The sequence below is a fragment of the Ciona robusta genome, chromosome 3 (genome assembly GCF_009617815.1).
Source record: "Ciona robusta chromosome 3, ASM961781v2".
Taxonomy (NCBI): Eukaryota; Metazoa; Chordata; class Ascidiacea; order Phlebobranchia; family Cionidae; genus Ciona; species Ciona robusta.
The window spans coordinates 3,816,155-3,839,344 of NC_143237.1; the positions used below are offsets into that span (position 1 = coordinate 3,816,155).

At 34.2% G+C, this 23,190-nt stretch overlaps 2 protein-coding genes across 2 annotated transcripts; one reads left to right on the forward strand and one right to left on the reverse strand.

Annotated features, from left to right (window-relative positions):
* The first annotated feature begins 1,318 nt into the window (after nucleotides 1-1,318).
* On the forward strand, nucleotides 1,319-12,981 carry LOC149738272 (double-strand break repair protein MRE11-like). The gene is made up of 17 exons (XM_089874454.1): nucleotides 1,319-1,494; nucleotides 4,261-4,307; nucleotides 4,974-5,070; nucleotides 5,247-5,417; nucleotides 5,685-5,772; nucleotides 6,070-6,211; nucleotides 6,416-6,530; nucleotides 7,082-7,267; nucleotides 7,864-8,119; nucleotides 8,737-8,857; nucleotides 9,260-9,363; nucleotides 9,621-9,755; nucleotides 10,196-10,320; nucleotides 11,938-12,033; nucleotides 12,245-12,360; nucleotides 12,515-12,594; nucleotides 12,742-12,981. Coding segments are annotated over exons 1-17 (1,911 nt in total). The 5' UTR covers nucleotides 1,319-1,492; the 3' UTR covers nucleotides 12,772-12,981.
* Nucleotides 12,885-22,500, reverse strand: LOC149738273 (uncharacterized). Its single transcript, XM_089874445.1, has 27 exons — nucleotides 22,307-22,500; nucleotides 21,904-22,216; nucleotides 21,391-21,565; nucleotides 21,237-21,337; nucleotides 21,025-21,177; nucleotides 20,751-20,965; nucleotides 20,509-20,690; nucleotides 19,705-19,837; nucleotides 19,372-19,555; nucleotides 18,905-19,012; nucleotides 18,660-18,840; nucleotides 18,439-18,605; nucleotides 18,153-18,366; nucleotides 17,774-17,889; nucleotides 17,501-17,716; nucleotides 17,074-17,317; nucleotides 16,790-16,991; nucleotides 16,421-16,476; nucleotides 16,198-16,362; nucleotides 15,879-16,142; nucleotides 15,505-15,722; nucleotides 15,257-15,454; nucleotides 14,672-14,872; nucleotides 14,090-14,278; nucleotides 13,937-14,034; nucleotides 13,560-13,710; nucleotides 12,885-13,355 (listed from the first exon to the last, which is right to left on the reverse strand). The coding sequence occupies exons 1-27, from the start codon at nucleotides 22,438-22,440 to the stop codon at nucleotides 13,047-13,049; spliced, it is 4,887 nt and encodes a 1,628-aa protein (XP_089730571.1). The 5' UTR covers nucleotides 22,441-22,500; the 3' UTR covers nucleotides 12,885-13,046.
* Nucleotides 22,501-23,190: the final 690 nt, after the last annotated feature.

The following is a 23,190-nucleotide window of genomic DNA, read 5'->3' on the forward strand; positions in this document are numbered from 1 at the left end:
ACGAATATATGACGTCACAGTAAACTGTTGGAAACCGAGTCTACATTTAAGCTATACACAATTTGAAATAAACATTGTTCCGTAAACAACTAAGGGTGATTTGCAAACTTATATGCATAAATTACCATAATTCGAAGATCGGCATGCCTAACTGTTAAGTATTAAAAAAAACAATGACTGTCTAAACTTCCCCTTTACTAAATGGCCAAGCGTAGAACGTACTTTCCACTGATTATAAGTAACTATGATGTGGTTACCACAGAAAACAGGGTGGTATGATATACTACACACTACTACGGTTATTCATTACTGCCAAAACAACAAAGGATGTCTCACGTTATGATCTCACAGTTATTTTACCGCGCATATTAATACGTCATAACCACAGCTAGCCTACTTATCCGTTGAGTTGTTACCAACGTTTTAAACTACTTACTCACCAACTGTGCTGTTGTAAATGTAACTATTCAAGAAACTACATTCACTTCGTTTCTAACCGACCCTGAAATAGCTGCTGTAGTACAATGACAATACAAAACTTTTTAAAGATGCCGTTGACGTGCATTAGAAAGGCAATACCACGATATTGGGTAATAGGAAAACATTAGACTGTTGGTGACGTTATGCTCTATTTGTGTAAATCTAGCGACAAACGATTGTGACACACAGTTACACTCTATTATCCGCACTGCTGAATTATCTAATTAACGCTTCACTGCTTATCACTTCCCCAGCACAATACTTGCTCGAGTACAGTCCATCATTCATGTGTGCAGTGCGCAAATAGCGCCGCAGGAGAAATAGCCAAAGCATGTTCAGATGCTGTGAAGTCTGACGTTTTCGCCATAATTCATTGCTCTAAGTCTAACGATACAATTCGTCACTTCATGTCTCACAAATACATTGTATGTCGTGAATGTAAGACAGGTATGGAACTAATAGATATAGTGACGTGTACTATTCTCATCCCTTTGGCTTTGACAATTTAAAGGGCACTCTACTCATCTACTGAAACCAAAATAAGTTGAAAAAGATAACAAGCCAATATTAAAGGGCACTAAAGTAGTCCTTCCTTTTTCGTTCGATCATATCATTCATTGTAGTAATTATAAATTTTACCTTTTTACGTCACTGAAGATTTTCGTATGTGCATACCTATTTAGTGCATTGGAAAACAACGTAGCATTGTTTCTACTTTTTTATTCGTTTCAGTACTTTTACGTAATATATTAATTCTTTACAAAAAACTGAGGTATTTTTATCAGGGCTTTGCAATGTAAGCTGTGAGCACTGATGTAACTGTAAAAATTATTGTTTGTTTGCTCTCTTGGTCCTATTATCACTCTGTGCAGTGTGCAGGATGTTCGCTTTCTGTATTGGGGAATTTTGAGTTCAGGAGCATTTGGCGGGAATGTTGTTGCTGTTTCTCAATCCAGATATTTCTCTTAAATAAATGTAAAGTCACGTCTCATTAAAGAAAAACCACAACAAAATGTAAGATTTTTTTATAATAATGTGTAATTAAAGGTAAAACCAGTTCATAAGATTTATAATTACACTATTTACGTTCTTTTGCTTGTACAGTGTGTAGGTCAGGATTGTAAAAGTTGTAAATCCGAACGGTGATCGTTTAATTTTATTGAAAATTCAGACGTATTATGTTTTACGTGCGTCTGTCACCCAAGCTACCAAATCTTGTTATAAAGCGTATTACTAACCATCACCACAGTCTAGTGCCTGTGCGATAGAAACGGTTGTTAAATCTACGATTTAATGTTTTATGTTTATCGCGTGTTCGTAATTATCAGCTAACGAATTCGCTTGAGTAACAAACATTGCCGTGCTGCAATTTGGTCATTTTGCGCTTAATTGTTACATCACATGTCTTATTGCAACGTAACTATGAATTATGACGTTTCATTACGTAACAATCGGGAGTAATGTGCCCACTGCCCAACGAACCACGAGATCAAAACATCATGTATGAGCGTTACATTTTTACGCTCTGACCCGCGTAGGAAATAAAGGAAGACTTATACGGTAGCATACAATTCAACACATAACAAGCGAAGCAATCGTTGTGAAATTATTCTCGTGAAAAATGACGTAATGAAACCATGGTTCTCATGCGTTGCCAACAAACGATGTTTCTTGGCTTCTGTCCAAGCTCGAGCGGGAAGATACTTTGTAATAATATATTACAACTTGCGTTGGTTCCAACTTACTGAGCGTCGCTCCATGCTCTTATATTTGCACCAATTAAAATTCACATAAACGCAATATACCTGCATTCAAAGTTTAAACTATTCTTGGTTGCTGGCTTAAAATATGTCGGGAATTAAACAATTATACGAAACATAGAAGCACATAAACCACAATTGTTTTCTAAAATTTTAATAGTTTATCAAAGGCATTATGAGGTAATCATCGTTACATTTTTAATCCACGATGAACGTGCGTAAAACTTTTCAGTTGTTTCTGCCGATTTTGATTTGTCATTTTAATAAATGTAATATCATTTTAAATTCACCACATAAAGATTTCTTGTGACATGATTTGTGTCAAAATTAGTATAGCGGGTGTTAGGAAAATGCATTTTTTTAAATATTTACATGAACCGTTCCGTCATTTTAGCTATTCGCGGTGTTCTCGCAGGGTAACCAATACGGTTAAAATAGTGCGCACGTTTATGTCGTCAATAAATACTGAACTAAGAAACCAAAGAGTGTATTGTTGGGCGAACGTAAGAAAGTTAATTTTAATATAAATAGGATTTATTTCTATTAAAATAATCCGGACGTTTTTCGATTATCCGGACGGTGACATTATCACTGAAAAAGGGGGTATTTTTACAATCCTGGTGTAGGCCTATTCCTATACAAAAACTACCTTTGTTCCGTAAATAGGTTAATTTTTCATACATTAAGCTAGCCTGAGCAAAATGAAGATTTTGTTTTTAAGTTCCTGCTTGATTGCTCTAACTTAATGTTAGGGAACAATTAATTTCAAAATGTTCCTTAGGCCTCGCCCTCACTGGTATACTCACTGTATAATTTTTTTGTAAAAAGTTGGGCGTTAATGTCCAAAATTAACTTCGAATTTAAATATGTGCGAAAACATGCTTCTTCAGTGTAATTGGCCTGCCTTGCAGAAGGGTAACGATTTATTACTTAATAATATATTATGTTACTTTTGCCACGTTATAATCTTGTTGTTTGCACCGTTTTAGTGAAAATCCTAACTCCTAATCCAGCCCCAACTCCCAACCAACCTGGCCCTATGAAAATACATATTTTGTAACCTAGAAATCAAACCTAGTAATACACATTCCATAACATAATAACTAATTTATTCTTTCTTTAATTCATGACGGTTTGTGTGGAAAATATAGTGGCAAAATTAGTTTTCCACACAAATGATACAGTCTTTTAAATAAAAATTTTAAAGTTGCTATCAGTGAGGTCTTGGTTATATTTTTTGACCAAAAATTGTACTGGTCACCAGCTAAAGAATTAGTTTTTAATATTCTTGAAATATTTATATGCAATATTAATATTCCAATTGTACCAATTAAATCACAAAACTCATTTTTATATATACTCTACAACCTGCTCTTTTTAAATATAAAAAATATCAAATTATAAAGTTTTCTTCGCAAAGTAGTTTAATGTTTGTTAAAAACTTTAACTTATATACTATAACTAAAATGAAGCAAAAATCGTGAGTCTAATTATTATGAGCCAGATTTTTATACATTGAGTAACGATTAAATCATCAAACATTCCACATATTAGTATTGTAGAGAGATTAAAGTCCGAACCAATGGTTACAATAACTAGGTGTTTGTTTTAAAAAGTCAAATGGGGTTGTTTTTTTGTCTGGAATGGAGATGTCTTAACTAAACAAACACCTGTAATTTTGACAATTTTTTCCGTTTAATATAAATTTGTTTCCGTAGTTGATAAAATATTGATGTTCTGATTTGAGTAAAAGAATAATGTGAAGGGGGAATTGTGGGCTTTTCCCACAACCTAAAAAAATATTAAAATTTGTAAAAAAACCACCACAGGCAAATACATAAAGAGTAGCTTGTTTTTCCACTTAGCCTCAATGAAGCAATTAATAAAACCTAAATTTTATTTGTAAAAAAATAAATTTAAAATTTAAATTTTATTCAATGAAGCAATTCATAAAACCTAAAAAATTATTCATAAAACACTAAAATTAAGCTGGTATTGGTTAACACTTCTTTATGTTCAGGTGTGAAACAGTACAGGATGATGAGAATACCATGAGCATTTTAGTTGGTGAGAAATATTACTTAAGACTAAGAGGGCATACCAACGTAAAATGAAAATTTGTATATGGATAGAGATGGTCCAATGTGTTCCAAAGGTACTACCAAATTTTTTAAACATTTTTTCTGAACGTTTTTTGAAACTTTGGTGGTACCTTTGAATCATATTTAAGCATTTCTATCAATACACAAACTTTGAATTTTCCTTGATATGCCCATTTAAAAATATCGTTTTTAAGAGCAGGTCTGTTTTTTGTAGAGATGAAACTTTTATATTAGTTCAATTAACAAAGCACCAAATTAAAAAAAAAACAATTTTTGGTTGGCTTAAATTACTGGAATGTTCTTTTTATATACTTAAAACAACCGGAACCAAAATCCTCTATTCCAGTCGTTTCTAACTAGAATCCAGTTCTGGTTGATGGTGTTGGATCTTTAGTATGTGAAATGTCCTGCATGTAGGCAGGAGTTGCTTTTTTATCCCTTAGTCCCATTGGGTATACTTAATAATACATAATAATATAAAATATACTTTTTTTAACAGTTTTAACACAACCATTACTATGTGTCTAAGACATGAAACAAGTTTAATGGGGATTCTAAATATTATTACTGTAGGTTGCATCATGTTCTGTTCAAATGTACTAGCAGGTTTTACATTGTGTTTAAATTTTAGCAAGTGATGTTCATCTTGGATATATAGAGAAGAATGGGGAAAGGGGAAAAGATTCGTTTGTTGCTTTAGAAGAAATATTTACAATTGCCAAAGAAAGGTAGAATAATTTCGGGATTTTATTATTTTACCTAATATCGTTGTGGTTAGTTAGTTAGGATTGTACATAATGACTGTAGCTTATCAGTTAGAGCACGCTTTATAGATAGAAGATAAACACACTTAACTTATTAACTGAAATAGCTGTGGGTAAAACTGACACGAACGTTTATTTAGAAATGTTGATTTCGTTTTACTTGGAGGGGATTTATTTCACGAAAATAAACCTTCAAGAAAAACACTGCACACGGCAATGGAATTGTTTCAAAAATATTGTCTTGGTGATCGGCCGTGTAGTGTCAAAGTGGTTAGTGACCAAGCTGTGAATTTTGGCCACACATCAAGTTCGTGAGTAACAAATATTTAACTTGGAGCATAGAATGTCTGGTTGATCTGTTTTGCATTTACATTGAGATGATTTCTTAATTGTTTTTTTTTAAAGTTTGACGTTCAACGGTTTTAAATGATAAAATGTCAAAGTGAACCTTGTGTTCTAAGTCACAGAATAACTGTTTTTTTCAACCAAATATAATAAAAATGTGTAAAAATCCTAGCTGTAACCTGTAGGAGTATGTAGCACACATTTGTATGATTGACCCTCGATTTTTGTCACAGGATAACGTGTGTTAATTATGAAAATCCGAATGTTAATATTTCTCTACCTGTGTTTTCCATACATGGCAATCATGATGATCCATCAGGGGTAAATACTTTTCTTTGAACAGACTATTAGCTTCGCTTAAATTCATTTATTAAGTATTTAAAGTTAAGGTTAAAAAATACAGTTATGTTTCCTTCTTTTTAATTTTAATACACATTCAAAAAATTTAAAACATCAAATAAGAGGTTTTTACAATGGCATGTAAAACAAATTTAAAAAATGGCAATATTAGGTTTGTTCATAAAATTGTTGAAATATCAAAATAAACGGTTTTTGGTTACTTTTAATGTTTGTACTGTAAATACCAAAGTTTTTCTGTAACTATTGTTCATTTTAAAGGCTGGAGAACTAAGTGCCATTGATTTATTATCTGTCACTGGTCTTCTTAATCACTTTGGAAAACAAACAAAGCTTGATGTTATAAGTCTCTCTCCTGTGTTGCTACAAAAAGGAACAACCAAGCTTGCATTGTATGGACTTGGTAAGTTGTGTCTATTGCAATGTCATATGTTGTATAGAGTTGGTTTTGTACTTGACCGTAAATATCACGAGAATAAGGTATGATTATGATTTATGCTTGCAAATAGTACCAGTAAAATTTAATATGGGGAAATAGCAAACCCATGGTCCATGGTTATGTTTGTGAGAATAAATTAAACAGAATCATAGTTTGTTTTGGAAAAAGGTTCCATGAGAGATGAACGCTTGCATCGTTTATTTTTGAACCACCTTGTAACCATGCTCCGACCAAAAGAATCGCTTGATGACTGGTTTAATGTCTTTGTTCTTCATCAAAACAGGTGAAAACCATTAAACTTCTGGCATCAACCAAAAATATCAATGTCACACACACCTGTCTTCTGAAAATTGGCTAGCTCTCTGTTAAAGTTTTTTTGTTGCATAGAGTTGGTTTTCTACTTGAGCAGTATTGTGCTGCATGGACTAACATAGGCAAATAATGTTGAAAGCAGTTCATAAAATTTTGCTTCAAAGTCTGAAAATTGTGGGTGTATTTTAAGACCGTCACTACAAGTGTGAACTGTAGGGTAGTTGATTAAAAATTAGATTAAAATTATGTCAAGTGCTTCTGTGCGTGTATATAGGTGTGGTGTGTAATCAGTATAGTAGGATAGGGGAAGATGGGACATCTTTTTATTCTATTTTCTTAGCTTAATTTGTGGAAAACAAAGAACAATCAAAGAATTATAAAACTGTATTAGCAGGACTCCTATAGAACGCTATATCGTTTAAAACAGGATCATTTGAATATTATGGGTTAAAGGTGTCCCGTCTTCCCCTACCCTACTATACATATTTTACCACATTTTTATGAATAAGTGATACTTAAAAGGTCAAAACACGGAGCAACCAACTACATACCAGAACAGTTTCTTGATGATTTCTTCGACTTAATCATCTGGGGCCACGAGCACGAATGTTTAATTAACCCGCAGTGGAATCCAATCAAAGGATTCTTCGTCATGCAACCGGGAAGTCCCGTTGCTACATCTTTATGTGAAGGGGAATCAAAACAAAAGTAAGGTTTATTATTATTGTTTATTTGTTTGTTACTTACTATATTTATTTTACTTGTCACAATTAAATATTAGGTGATTTTGTTACAGTATATATATATATAAATATATAAAGAATAAAGTTAAACAAGGAAAAGGATTAACACAGCTTCTTGTTTTATGCTTTGTAACGTAGTATAGAGCTGTCTGTTAGCAAATTTGTGTTGTAAAATGCATTCATGACAAGAGTACTATTTCACAAAAAAAGGTTAGTTTGTTAGATTTGTTTTCGATAACAAAATATTGAATGAATAAAAGAATGTAACTTACTTCATTTTCCCGTGCCCGTAAACGACAGGTATTATAACACGAGGTGTTTTGTTTAATACAACTCGTGCCTGCTAACAAGTTACCAACTATGTAACTTTTTGGTGTGTTTTTACTGAATGGGTGACAACAATATAGATAACCAATAAATAAGTGACTGCTGGGTTGAAGCATTTGTCGTGTAAACCCATAATATCTGTGGTTAGAGGCAGGCACACCACATTGCCACGGCGTTGGTGAATTATTTTGTAAGTGTAACAGAGTATCATGTAAGTTTGTGTTCATGTAACAGAAAAGTAGCTGTCGTGAAAATTCGAGGCCGTGAAATGAAAACGGACATTATTCCTCTAAAAACTGTACGTCAGTTGTATGTTGAAAATATCACGCTTGCTGATGGTGTTCACCCACCTGCGGGGTCTTCACCAGAAGCAATAGAAGCCTTATCACAAGCTTACTGTGAGGAAGTTGTTGAGCGACTGCTTTTACGAGCACAAAGTCAGAAATCTGGTCACCCCCGGCAACCACGTAAACCCCTCATTCGACTCCGAGTAAGTTTGGTTCTAATTGGTTATTAATTCAAATAAGAGAATTTTGAATATTTTAATAAAGAGGCTTATCTTATGGCATTGAAACGTTAGTACCATTAAATTGCTGGAATAGCTCCTTTAGAATGAGTTTAAATAATAGAAATGATAACTCCCATGATTATTATGGTCAGCTTTGAAGCTATTTTGGTGTTTTTAATTACCAGGCATGGGAAAGAACCAAAAAATGGGAATTTATAAATTACCTTTTTAGAATAACTCTGAGTTTAATTTTACTTCCCAGAAAACTTTTATTTGAATGAATGTAAATCCTTATGTGGCCAGAAAGCGACAGTCGTTATAACATGGGTGTTCTGTTTTTATACACCTTGTGCCGGCCTTTGAGTAACCGCGAATGTAACTATTGATAGTTTTTTTGTGCTTATGTATGTGTATGGCTGATAATTTGGACAACCCATTAGTGGCCTCTAAGTTGAAGCAATTGTTATTAGATGTTTTGTAATACATAGGCATACAAGACCACAATAGTACCGGTGCAAGCCTTGTATACCGCTAAGCAATTGTCCTATGGCGCGACATTTATATTTAAAACAATCTTATTAAATTTTATTCATTTACAGGTTGACTACAGTGGATTTGATATATTCAATGCGTACAGATTCGGTGCAAAGTTTGCAGACAGAGTCTCCAACCCAGAAAATATCGTTCATTTCCTTAAAAAGTCTGTGAAGAAAATTCGGGGTGAATAACATTAATGTTTTGCCAGAATACTATCCTGTATTGAAATTAATATGTTTGTATATCGTAAAGCAGAGCCTTTAATCAAGCGCCCCGGTTTTGTAATCTTAAGTTAACGAGTTAGAGGCTTGATGCTGCTACCATTGTAACATGGTAGGCACAAATTCAGTGGTTAGTATTAGGATCATACGGCAATCGGAATCGCTCCACAAACTTGCATTATTGGTCACTTGTAAGTGTAAAGCCAGCACAAATTGTAATCTAAACTTATAATTCTGGATGGTTGGTCACATACACATACAGATAAATGAATAATAATAGAATACAAAGTATTTCCAATTTGTTCTGTTTACCGGGTGATTGGTAGGAATTTCTAAGAAAGTATAATAAATATGTTGCTTTCAGATGATTTGGATGTAAAAGATATGGATGACTTGATAGGAGCTGAAGTTGTTGAAAATGTGAAAATGGAAGATCTTGTGCAAGAATATTTAAATTCGAAAGATGAGGTTTCAAAGCTATTGTTTGTTTTGTGTGAATTATTAAAAATATATAAATAAACAGGTTTGTTTTATATGTTTATCACATATGTAAGATTTCACATTTGTTCTATTCTAGTGTAGCCATTACGACTGAAAGTAAAAATAGAAAAAACCATCAATGACAAATAACCTGTGACTAACCTGCCGCACTTGGACAACAGTGATCTGTATTCTCCTTTATTCCGAACACTTCATCGTATTTGTAACAATTTTTTCGTCTTTAGAAAGAGCAAATGCAAGTGTTGAGTGCACGTGGTGTAAGTCAAGCTGTGTCAGAGTTTGTTACAAAACAAGAAAAAGACGCAATCAAAGAATTATGTTGTCATCAAATTAAAAAGACCAAAAACTATTTACAAGAAGTAAGATAAAGATGTATTTTATAAAATATTAGCATAAAATGACATTTTGACATTTTTTTAACAAAATGTAGTAAAAAGTATGAAATAGAACAAACATTTATGTAACTTTAAATTTTATACTTTAATATTTGAATACTGAATAGTTCAATTAAGTGTTTTAGAGGCGTTTATAAGACATCCTATCATCCTATATGCGTTGCCAAAGTCCTTTTTGGCCATTTTATTTATGTTGAACGTCGATCGTTAAGTTACGTTAAGTTATTATTTTGCACAGCTTGCTTTAAAGCAGAATCTATAATGAGAACAAGAAGATTTTAGTGTTTTATTTGAATTATAAACCACTGTGGTGAATGGTTGCGACACTCGTTTCTTTATTTTTCTAGCTCATAAAATACATAAGAATAGGATTTTAATAATTGCCTAATTTTGTTTTCTTTCAGCAAACATTTAATTTGGATCAAAATGAAATTAAAGAACAAATAAAAAGTTACCAAACCGAACGACTAAAAGAACCATCAACAAAAGAATCACAAGAGCTGAAAGAAATTCTTGAAAGAACCAAAGCGTGAGTTTGGGATTATTTATCATCATACTATGGTTAAAGCAGATTTGACCTTTGATACCCGTGCTGTTGCATGCATTGCACAAGCTGTACTATTAAAAAGCTAGATATGAAACAAGACTTGAAATTAACTGAAGTCGTAACCAATCTGACCAACTTGTTTATTCGCGTTTGGAAAAAAGCGAAGCGTAATTTGTGATATTGGTAACAGTATCAACTATTTGAATACTATATAGGCATACACCACTTCATACAAAAGAAGATTCTTAGTATGATGTCCTTTTTATATACATATTATAAACATACATTCAGTATGTTTGCTTTAATTGCTGCCAATAAGTTTATATCTGATTTGAACAACAGTAGTTCTTTCTAGCTGAAAAAAATGTGATCAAAAATGAATATTTCACAGCATTTCAATATTCCTTTGAATGTTACACACCTTACCACAGCTGTTTACACTTGGCAAGTTTAGTACAAAGATAATTTACCAAACTTTTATAGTAACACTTTGAATTTGGTGGGAATTTTGCTTTCTTACATTTTTATGTACACACCCTATTGCCAGATGCCAGGTGTCAAAACTATGCACAGCACCTTGTATTTCTTTTAAGACAAACGTTCGAATAGAGGTGTTAGGCTAAAAAAATTTTCTTCGGCATATTTTATGCACTTTTTCAATTCCTCAAGCTCCATTGCATGACTTATTCGCTTCCAGCAGTTTTCATTACTATATTGGTTCATGAATAAATGTAACTTGTTTATCTACGTGTGCCCAGAAAATGACAGTTTTTATAACAAGAGTGTTCTGTTTCATACACCCTGTGCTAGCTTAAATAGAGTTATGAATGTAACTTTCTGGATGACTGTTTTTTATGTATTGCTGACGATTTAGACAACCCATTAGTGACCACAAGGTTAGAGCAATTGCCGTTAAGTGTCATGCCCAAGAGAAAGACACATATACTTACAATGCTAGCATGGACGAGCCTTGAATCCAATACCCCTGTGTTACAGACATGCGCGCTAAACAATTATGCTACAGCGCACCCCACGTCACTTTTATTTTTTATGGTAAATTCATAAAGCGACTGTTTTATTGATTCCAAAAATACTTTGCTTATTAAAATTGGTCCAGTATAGGCGTAGATATTCGTCCTCAAACAGTGATCTCTAGCGCTATCCTTTTTTTACTACGAGCTTCGTGATTGTGACATAGGAACGTACTAGTCACAGGACTGATTCATTCGTAAAAGCGAAACCTGCGTTTTTTGTGGTTTTTTGCGCTTTTTTTGTTCTCTCGTTTTTTGCTAAAAACACTGTCTCTCGCCTTTCTCAGTGTTTCTGAATGAGAGCGGCCACGCTTCAACAATTTTGTGACGTGATTTGTCACGTGGGTAGTACACTTCTCAATTTTTTCGCCACGCAACTTTCAAATCAGTTTTATGAATTTCACGGTGTTTGAGCTGGAATATCTTTGGTTATACAGAACCGATTAAAACAAGTAAGGTGTCGTTGGAATTAGAAAAACACACTCTATCTATTAAAGTGATGTACATTTTAGTGTGTTTAGGCCCTTTAAATTAAAACTGCATAATAATATTATTTCTAAATATATAGTTTCAGTAAACGATCGCGTGCTGATTCTTCTAACGATTTTTCATCTGAAGAAGAAGAAGAAATACCTGAACCTGTTGTGCAACCCAAGCCTAAACGGTGAGTTTCACTTTGATTTAAAAGCCAAAAATTCTTAACTAAGTGCTTCTTATTTTCAATTGTGAATTCTGCATAACCACTCTATGTGAACAACTGCCACTAACTATCAGCCTTCATTTTGTTGACCTTAAATTTTTGGAATGTAAGATAGTTAATTTAAGCATGTATTTTTAAACTAGTATAAAAAACTATCTTTTTCTTGTTTGTACAGTGGTCGTGGTGCAAGAAAAACTCGAGGTAGCAGAGGTGGTGCTCGTGGCAAAATTAAAACTTCACCTGCAGCTTCTTTATCTAATTACTTTTCCTCATCACGAAACAGCCGACCAGGTAAATATGTTGGAACCAAATAATGCCTTTGGTTTTATTTTGTTAATTATTCTAGTAGTATTGTATTGTTGTTTAATTTTTAAATAATTTCATTTTTAAACATATTCCCTGGTTAAACTGTCCTTGGAAATTGTAAAATACCAATTTAATCCAGGTGAAAGTCAAAAGATGAACATTACAAGTAATCTAAGTAAACGAAGTCAAGATAAAGGAGTCTCCTACATATCATCTGATGTAAGTTAATCTTTTTTTCATAACATTGAATCAATGACATTTATTAATTGATGTACATTAGCAATCTTGTTTATTGTTCTGATAAACACATCAAAATAGTTCAATATTATAATGATAATATAATTAAAGAAATGTTAATATTTTTAGGACGATGGAAACCCATTTGCAAAGTTGTGAGATCATTTAGACGGGCAATAAACTTAATAACAAACTTACATTTGGACAATTGTGGTTTTTATTTGTTAAATTCTATTAATTCTACATCAACAGGCTGAAATGTACACAAATAATAATTTACATTGTTTTATTTCCTTCTTCACATTGAAGCAAAGATATTTACAATAGTTGTAATATGACGCAATTAAAATATTGAATTCTTGTTATTGATTGCTTTGTGTTTATTGATGTATTTTACAAATGTCAAGAGTCTTTTTTTACAAAGCGTTGAATGTTTAAACATCGTTCAAAACAGTTTCGTACATTTGATCATCATCGTCAAATCCTTGTTTTGTTAAAACCTGCACCACTGGTATGTCTTCTTGTTCAACCTTGGAAGACTTGTTTTTTTTCTTTTTTTTCGACATCTTTACTTTTTGTTTGCTGAGCTTGTCTTCTATGTTTGTTGATTCATTTCCATTTGTCTCGCGAAATTCTGCGATTAACTCGCGAACCAAAGTTTCCACTTCACCAGTTTTATTACGAACAGATCTGATGATGTGGTTCAAGTTTTCTACATTTTCGCGAATTTCTTCAGTTTGTGACTGGAAACGAAAATTAAAATGTGAGTTACTCTTTTTATATTCAATTCGTTTAACTAATTTGGTAAATAATATGAAGTAACACGAAAACTGCTTTTGTCATAGGAATCAATCCTTGTTTAACCAGAGTATGATTATTTATTCGGCCACCAAAGCAGCTGTACAGCAGAAAAATACAGTAAACCTGCAAAGTTTCACTTGTAATACCTTGTTAGGGTTCATAGCATTTGCAATGTTCTTAGATGAAAGATCTTGATTCTGCAGCAAAGCTCTTTTTAGTGCGTTGCTCTTTCTGTATTTATTTGGATGAACAGTTTCTTCTTTTCTTACAAACTTCTTACGTAAGAAGTTTGGAACACTGAAAATAATTGATTAAAGTAAGTATGTTAATCTGGTAACAGGTTATCAACACGCAAAATAATTTTGGGCTTGTTACAGGATATCAACACGCAGAATAATTTTGAGCTTGTAATTTATACCATGCCTGGCGGTATTTTACTCAGTGGTATCAATACTTTCTGCGTTTTTATTTTATAACTGCAAAATTATGTATTCTACAGAAAAACAAATTTTATATAATGTACCTGAATTCAACTTCCAGTGCAAGTTCAACCTGCATTTTAAGTCTTTCCAACGTTGCGTGTTCTTTCACTTCTATGATGTCACCAACAGCCAAACCAACCTGTTCATAGATAACATTAGAATATAGTTAGAGGCAATCAATAAACAAATCTCACCAATAAGTTCATGACTATAATCATCATCACGATAATAAAGATGCTGAAAACAAGATAAGTCACTTCTTTATAGAAAACTTGATTTGAGAAAGAAACTTGGTCTCCAAAGAAGATTCCACCAAAATCAATTTCACCGACCATCATGACCGTTGTTTTTAAGATTGCATTGAATGACTGCTCAAATTGTGGCTAACAACCAAAACAGGTTCATATCGTTATTTATCTGGCACAGTAGGGCAACGCATAGTTATAACCCGAATGCCGTATTGTGGCTCATATGTGGTGGCTTCAAACACATCACGCCTGCTTTACTGGATATGCCACTTCATATCATGATAAATTTTTTTAGGTAATTTTATTTTGACCTCTTGCTACCAAATTGGACAGCTATTAGGGACCATTGGGTTAGGGTATTTACAGTTGCTTGTCTTGCCAAAGAATAAACCTTCCCACAGTGATAGTAGCATTTAAGTTCAACCCTGCTACCTTTCATTTATAAAACATACACGCTAACCCTGTGCTACCATGTATTAAATAGTTCAAATTTTAAAAGAATAACTAAATTAAAAATGTTCATTTTACCTCATTTTGCAGCAATGTGTGGAAGGTGAAGGCAAATGACAATATGAACAACAGAAACACGAGAGAAAATTTAACAAATGTTTTGAATACATCATTGAACATTACAACATATATGCCAAGGTAAGGAATTTTTCTGATGTACAACAAAAGATTCATCCATGAAAAAAATAATGCCATCACGCCACACTGCCATTGCCAATTCTGAAGAATAGTAAAATGAATTGTTTAAAAGAATATAAAACCTGCCGAAGTGATTGTTTCATTTATTGAAAATTAGTAAAACCCAAATTGCTTAATTAATTGTGAACAAATAAAATAATTTTGTGAACAAATAAAATAATTTTGCAACATCAAAAAGTTTGCATGACAAAAAGTTTAAAAACAAAAGGTACTGTTCAAATAGTAATTGATTGATATCAGGTGACCACAGCCTTACACTATATCCGGTTGACATACTTTGTATTGAATTATATCGCAAGGCAGTGAGGAAAAATATTTAATTGATTTATTGGTCCTTTATTGAAACATAATAGTGAAAATAATAATAGTTCGATTAACATTTCTTTCATTAGTTTCAAAAGTTACCTGTCGAAGACCTGTTTCTGTTTGAAATGCTTCCACTAGCGGTCTATATATTTCTTGTTCAGACAACATTTCTCTTGTATATGTTAGATCAAATTCATTGAAGTTCAAAGACAAGAGAAGACAAAGCACAAACAAAATGAGTTCAAGGAAGAAGACGGGTTGAAATGCTTCCAGCTGATAGTTCCAAACTTGCATCACCTGTTTAGATAATGGTAAATAGTTTGAAATTGTTACTAGTTTTCTCTTACCAGTAAGCCCAGATTAATAAGACTTAAAACAAGCAAAGCAATTCTTGCTGGCTCCTGCCAAACTTTGATGAAGTGACAGCCGTCCCCCCATTTTGCATGTGCCCCTGGAAGAATGTAGTAACATGTTGACTCCCACGCTGAATCGAATGTTTGCTCCGGGTAAACAGACATGATGTACAAAAACTCCTGATATTCCGTGTTTCTAACAGTTTCTGTCACTGCAATGTTAAAATTTGTTTTATTTATTTTACACAATTATTCATATTGTGGGCACAAAGTGTATAAAATCATTACATACAAAGTGGATTAAGCGATTCACATTATAATACTTGCTACATGAAGATACATGTGTTGAATTTAATTAGCGATCTCACCATTGCAATATTCACAAGTGAGTGCACATCTGGTTTCCATCTGACTTCTTGATCTTTCACAAAGACCTTGTTGCTTGTAAACTGGACAGTAACTACTTCTGTCACTACATGGGTCAAGTTTTTGAAAACATTCCGTCCACTCTGTTGGTTTGCCAGCATCATTTACAACATAACAACAACCTCTTGCTTCACAATTCAGTTTGTTTGTTCCAGGCGAACCACATGGCTTCTTATGCTCTTTCGCAACATTGCACAAAGAATCCTCTGTCAGATATTTAAAAAAATAATCAGTTTAAAGATACACTGTATAATATTTTACCTTCTGAACAATACCCCCACTTTAAGTCTTCATCAAAGTTATATGTGTAAGCACACCAAATTCCTCCAGTAGAATGAATTAGACATTCTGTAAACTCAGCCCCTTTGTATTTGAATGGAAAATGACAGGTTGCTCCCAATGGGGCGTTAGATCCTTTCACAGAAACTAACAACAAATGAAATTAAACTCTGTATATTTCAATATAAACACAGAAAGTACTAACTTGGGCATGAAGTAACATTGCATGCTTCTCTGGTACGTAAAGCTGCATCTGTGTCACTGTAAATATACATAGTGAAAAAAAATTAATTATCATTATATCCCATGTTTATCTATGCGTGATGAGACGAGTTATTATAACCCAGTTGTTCTATTGCCCAATCACAAATTTTTGTCGTTAATAGTGTTTTATGTTCTGTGATTTCAACAATCAGTTGTTGAATTAAAGCAGTGACTGTTAAATTTCTTTAGAAACACACAATCCCATGTAAGTAGCAGAAATCTACTATTGTATATTGGTATAATGATTGTTTAATCATTAGTTTATTACCTTTATATAATATTTTGCATTTTTAAATAATTTTGGTCGTACCTGTAGTTGGTGTAACACCAAGGTTTTTTCAGTTGGGTTCCTGGATTTCTGCAGAAGTTGCCATCAAGACCAGCATCAGGGAAGAGATGGGAGTTGGTGCTTGTGCGTGACCATGGTAAGCAAGGTTTTCCTGATTCACTTTTGTTTTCAAAACCTCTATACTCCGCGCCTGATTGCAGCAGGCTGAAGCAGGTCTCTGGTGCTATTAATTAATATATTTTAAAACCACTTTCTGTTTAAACATGATTATTTCATGCGTAGTTCATGCATAGGGTAAAGCTAACCTGTGTAGTTGTTGATATGATCTGCTGTAAATTCACCATAAAATCTGCGATTGCCAAGTGATTTAAGATAATCAATTGAATAAGGGGGAGGAATGAATATAAGATAACAATTTAGAAGCCCAACAAACAGCATGAGAAATATGAGGCTGCTGTAATAAACTAAACCACCATACTTCTTCCATTTGTATTGCAACAATGCTGTTACTACCGGATGCTGTAGAAGGCGCTCTCTTTTTCGATTCACCTGTTTAGTTTAAACAACATAGCTTAACTGTAAAAGCAGTGGTCACCAATGGGTTGTCTAATTTATAAATTTTAACAAAAAGAAAAGAAAATTTGCAAAGCTACTTGTAAGCATGCATGAGGTATGTGAGGCAGGACACCCATGTTTTAATGACTGTTGTTACAATTGGAGAACATTGTTTACCATGATACTCAGTGGATGGTTGTGCCTCAAGACACTTGTATCTTCTGTGTAAGTGATTGCACTTTTTGTGAGTTTGCCGTGATCGTTGAAAGCTTCATACCCAGTTTCTGGGATGACAGGTTTTTTCCCGGAATCATCATCATGATCGTTATGATGGGAATCATTCCATTGTATCACAGTATACATATCATCAAGAAACTCATAATCAAGTTTTACCTGAAGATTAATCAGTAATAAAATGTTTAAATAATTAAACAAAGCAAGGATACAAACCTCCAAACTGAGATCATCTGGCGGTTTCTTATTGTCAGTGATGCAACGACTGAATGCAAGCTCTGCCATGTCTGGCATTTTAACAATCAGTTTCCGTACTGGGGTCACAATAAGATCTGTAAATATGATGTTCGGTAATTTGTTAAAGATATTTAACCTCACATAGCACGAAACTGTTGTTTATCATGTATGGTGTCTTTATACACCTTAATAACAAAGTTTATACCTTTTTTAAGCGAGATTTGTTTTTATAAGACGAAAAATTTGGACAACCAACTAAAACCATTAGGTGTGAAACAATTGTTGATAAGTGTCTTGAGGCAAACATCTCAAAATTCCTAATCACTGTCACCATTACATATGTTGTAATTCAGTTTACCTGTGAGTGGATCAGTGTATCCGTTTCTCATGGCATTCTTCCAGCTGCTGTGTTGAATTATTGCTTGCACGCATTCACGTTTATCTGCATCAATTGCGCAATCCAATGGGTTTCTTCCATCCACCAATCTATAACTTACATCAGCTCTCCAATCCAATAATATCTTCACGACATGAACATGCCCGTTGACACAAGCTTGGTGTAATGGTGTTGTCTGCAAGAGTAAACCACTCCGTAAGATTATAAAGTTTGTAATACTAAAATATGTTTGTTTAATCATACTCACCCTTGCCCCTCTTGGTGGGTTTAATGGAGACTGAGCTTGCAGAAGTTTTTGAACTGTTAATTCGAAGCCCTTGCTACAAGCACAATCAAGTGCCGTCCATTGTTTTGTGTTGCGCAATCCAACATTAGCGCCGTGGTCAAGCAGAACCTCAATGCAGGTGGTGTGACCTTAGCAAACATCTCTAAATAGTTATTTTAGTGTTTAACTAAGAAATTGTATACCTTCTATTGCACTGAGGTGCAAGGCAGTATTTGCATTTTCATCCAAACTGTTGATCATGGTTTTATCATGATCAAGTAATTCTTTTAATGCCATATGTTGACCATGAGCTGCAGCGATATGCACTGGTGTTGACTCATCTTCATTTTTTGGATCAATTCTTGCATCATGTTCAAGTAGAATCTAAAATCAGCATTTGATTGTGTATTGACTTTAAGTGCAATGTTAAATTAAAATTAATACTGACCCTTATAATAGGAAGAAACCCCTTTTTAGCTGCAAGATGCAACACGCTGTTTGCATTTTTGTCAGTTTCTTCCAAAAGTTTGCGAACCGCTTCATATCTCAAAAGTTCCTATTAATGAAATAATCAATGAAAGTGGCTTTGTCCGGGTGTGGCCAAAAAATGTCTGTTTCATACACCTTGTGCCCACATTGAATACAACTTTACACATTACCATATGTAACTTTGTAGGGATTGTTTTCTTTTTGTGGCTTTTAGTTTAGGCAACCCATAAGCGCCCACTGGGTTGAAACAATCGCCGTTAGGTGTCTTGCCCCAAGGACACGTATACCAATACAGGTAGTAGCAACAAGCCTTGAAGCCATAACCTTTGTGTTACAGGCAGGCGCGCTAACCACTGTACCACAGCGCCAGACAAATGTTAAATAAATGTACAGAATAAGGTAAACATATAATATCTACAATCATACCTGTACAGCAGATGTTCGCTTATCTTCAACAGCAAGCATCAAACAATTCTTATCATTTTTATCCGTAGCGGTAACATCTGCATTGTTTTCCACCAACCATGATATAGTTTCCAAATGGCCTTGTTTACAAACGATCAATAGTGGAGTGAGGTTGTCTTTATCTCGTATCTCCAACTCGGCGTTGCTAAAAATATGGTTCCACGTTAATGAACCCCGACTCACAGCCCTTTAGAAACACGACAACCGCCAAAAATGACCAATCGATTTTGTTATGAGGCAAATAAATAATTAGGCCACAGTTCCATAGCAAGAATTTTAATAATGAATATTTACTATTGCAGGAGTAATTCCACTATTGCGAAATTGTTGTGTTGTGCAGCAAGCAAGAGTGGAGTTGCCAAACTGTCATTCCTAGCATTTACTCGAGCCCCACTTTCAATCAACAGCTTCGTTATTTCCATGTGACCTACCGTGGAATATATATTAGTGTGAGGTAAGACGGGACACTTAAAATGTATGGCGTTTTTTAGGTACCATGAATTACTACTACTACTAGGTCTTTATTAATTAAGAACCTTTTATTTAGCGATTCGCACACCAAATGTAATTTTACCATTTCGAAAACACACTGTTATTATATTATCTTGTTGTTAAATCAGTATATTATGTTGAATTAACCCTCAGGTATAAATCATTAAATTAAAAGAAACCTTTCAAGGTTTATTAATAAAAACTACAATGTGGGGGAAGATGGGACAACAAACCAAAATATATATATTCACATTAACAGTATTCTGCAACTCGTAGTTAGCAACTTGTACTATATAACTGTATTACATTTGTGTTCCTCTATCATTAAATTGATATTCGTAAAAAAGGGTTTAAAAAAGTGTCGCACCTTGCCCCGTGTCCCAACTCACCCCATCCTCTTTAAACGCCTTGTTTGGTGGAATTGCCTAATGATTATGTATTGCCGTTTTTTCATTGTTAAAGAATAGAAGAAACGCTAGGCCGCCATAAAACTGTCTTGTGTTTTATTGCACACATATACATGCCAACGATGTTAGCACCAGTGTATTTTTTGACAACGATTCGTATAAACGTGGTCGTTTACAATAATTTGATGTCCTATGTTACCTTGCGATGCAGCTATATGTAGCGGCGTTACGTTGTGAGCTCTTGGCAGGTTAACGAATTGCAAAACTTCGTCTAGTTTGCCCGACCACGCTATTAACTCTAATGTTAAATCACGATGTCCTTTGTTAACAGTCACATGCAAACACGTGTTCTTTCCCGCATCAGGCCGCATCATCATTTTCCTGAATCATATTAAAAAAATAATATTCTTTAATTATTCGAAAATGGTGCAATGAACGTACTTAACAAGACCCATGCTCCCAGCCCGTTCCCCTTCTCTTAATATCTGCCTCACAATATCTATGCTTCCCTCGGAGCAAGCGAAGTGAAGAGCTGTCATTAGATCGTTATCGTACATTTGGAAATCTGCTCCTTGTTCTAATAACAACTGAACAATTTCCACGTGGCCATGTGTAGCAGCCATCTGTAGTGCTGTCATTCCCTGACTGTCGGTATTCTATAATGACAGTGTATTGGAAGGTTACGCGTAATTGCTTAGGTAGACCGTATACATACATCGATGCCGCATCCACGACATTTCAGCAGTTGACGAACAGCATGAAGGTTGCCTTTGATACTTGCGGAATGTAAAGGAGTCTGACCTTCAATGTCAACAAAATTAATGTGAGCACCTCGTTCAGCTAATAGTGCGATGACTCCCTTTGTTTGCTGTGGAAGAAACAAATTTAAAATGTAATTTATTATCTTTTTAAGTTAGACAAATCAACCTCGTTAACGTATGGATCATCTGTACTTCGCTTCTGCTTGTGTTTGTAGCGAGCTGCGAAATGTAAAGGTGTCGCCCTACCCTCGCCCCGTGCATCCACGTCTGATACAAACACAAAATTAAACCGAGTCTTCTTACTTTGGTACAACACATACTTGAGCCAGAGTTGATGAGCAGTTCGCAAACATTATAATGATTATGACGCGCTGCAAGATGAAGTGCCGTTGCTCCTTCGTCATCTGTTGATGCGTTAACCAGGCGTCGTCTTTGAATCTCCGGAATGCTTTGTAACATTTTATTTAAAGTGTCTGTTTCACCATCTCTAGCAAGCTGCAGATTGGAAGATATGTTATCTTTGCTGTGAAAGCGTATTTACGATTATCATCGCGGAATATATGGTAATGGGCCAATTTTGGTCTAAACACCAAGTCCCATGGCGTGCCACGCTGCCGGACTTCACCCACATGAAATAATCATTGCGAACTTGCTGTGACGGATATGAGTGTATTCGGGTAATTGCTAACCAAGTCGTCACTAATATGTTGTAAAATAGGCTAATATAAAATACAATCACACACAAGTTGCTGGTTATTTGTTAACCCGCAAGCGATGTATGAATCCACTGCATTGGGTAGGCAATAGGATGCCCGTATTAAAATTGTACTTACCTGATGCAAAGTTACTTTGAACATCCCTGAAGCAATCGACCTCTTTACATCGACGTTCACCAAGTATTCATCCCACTGACTTTTCTTACGTTCAGTTGCTTTACGGAAAGCAGCGTTGTTTTCATCATCTCCGTCTCCCATTGGAGGAAATTCGACTTTGCGACGTGGTAGTTGGCTTAACCTTGACACGTCCAGTTCAACAATCCCTGAGTCGTTTGCACTATCAATGCTGCCTTCAGATTTCAGTATGCCTCTACCAGCAATCTCATTAACGTATGTATTTTCTTGGTAGGGGTCCGTATAAGAATCATCACTGTAAATGGTATACAATAAAATTTTAGTATTCTAGTTAAATATTTAGGAGTTTTAACAATTGTTTATCTAATATCAAATTAGTACTTACTAAACCGGTGCATCAGCTGAATCAAGTTTATTATATGTTTTCAATTGAACAGATGGTGTTTTGGAATAATCTTGATCCGAATTTACAGACCACGGTCTCCATTTCTTTCGCTCGTCTCTGTCTGATGACGACATAATGCTTTAGACTTTGTAACAGTTTACATTTATTCAAGCGTGTTTACTCTGTCTTAGTATATTTCTACACAAACAATGAAATAACATGGTAACATTAGGTTGTCATTTTTTAAAAAAATAGACAAATCTTGACATTGTGTTGCTTGTACAAAAACTTGGATTATAATTTTACATCCTCGAAATCAACGAAGCAAACTCTGCGATAGAAAATGGTTTAAACTAAAAACAGTACTTTTTATTTCGGCTTTTATTGTTGGGTTGCGTTCTGCACCAATTCAAAAATCGAATTATCGCGCATTCAAGTTAAGGCATAATGTGGTTACCAAGAGCTACAGCTGAATGACGTAACATTTTTTGTTCTCCACACGCTATGCCTGTTAATTAATCGTTGTAATTGTTTAATTAATTACCCGTGCTGTGTTTGATAAAATTCCCAGTTTCAAAAGGCCCATTTTAAGCTAGGCCGCAAATGGCTTTAAAGAACTGCCCTGAACAATTAAATCAAATTAAATAATAAAGACAACAACATTCGTCCAGTTGATAATGGAATTGCAGAACGTATATAGAATAAACGACTGTACTTTAATAACATAATGGGTTTCTTGAAATATCAAAATGTATTAATTTGTGACGTAAATATTCTGCTGATTACGTAATAAACTACAACATTAACGTTAATACAGTATAAGCTAACGAGTTAATTTCGTTGTAATTTTGATATTTATGTGTATGACGTTAAGAACTGAGTTC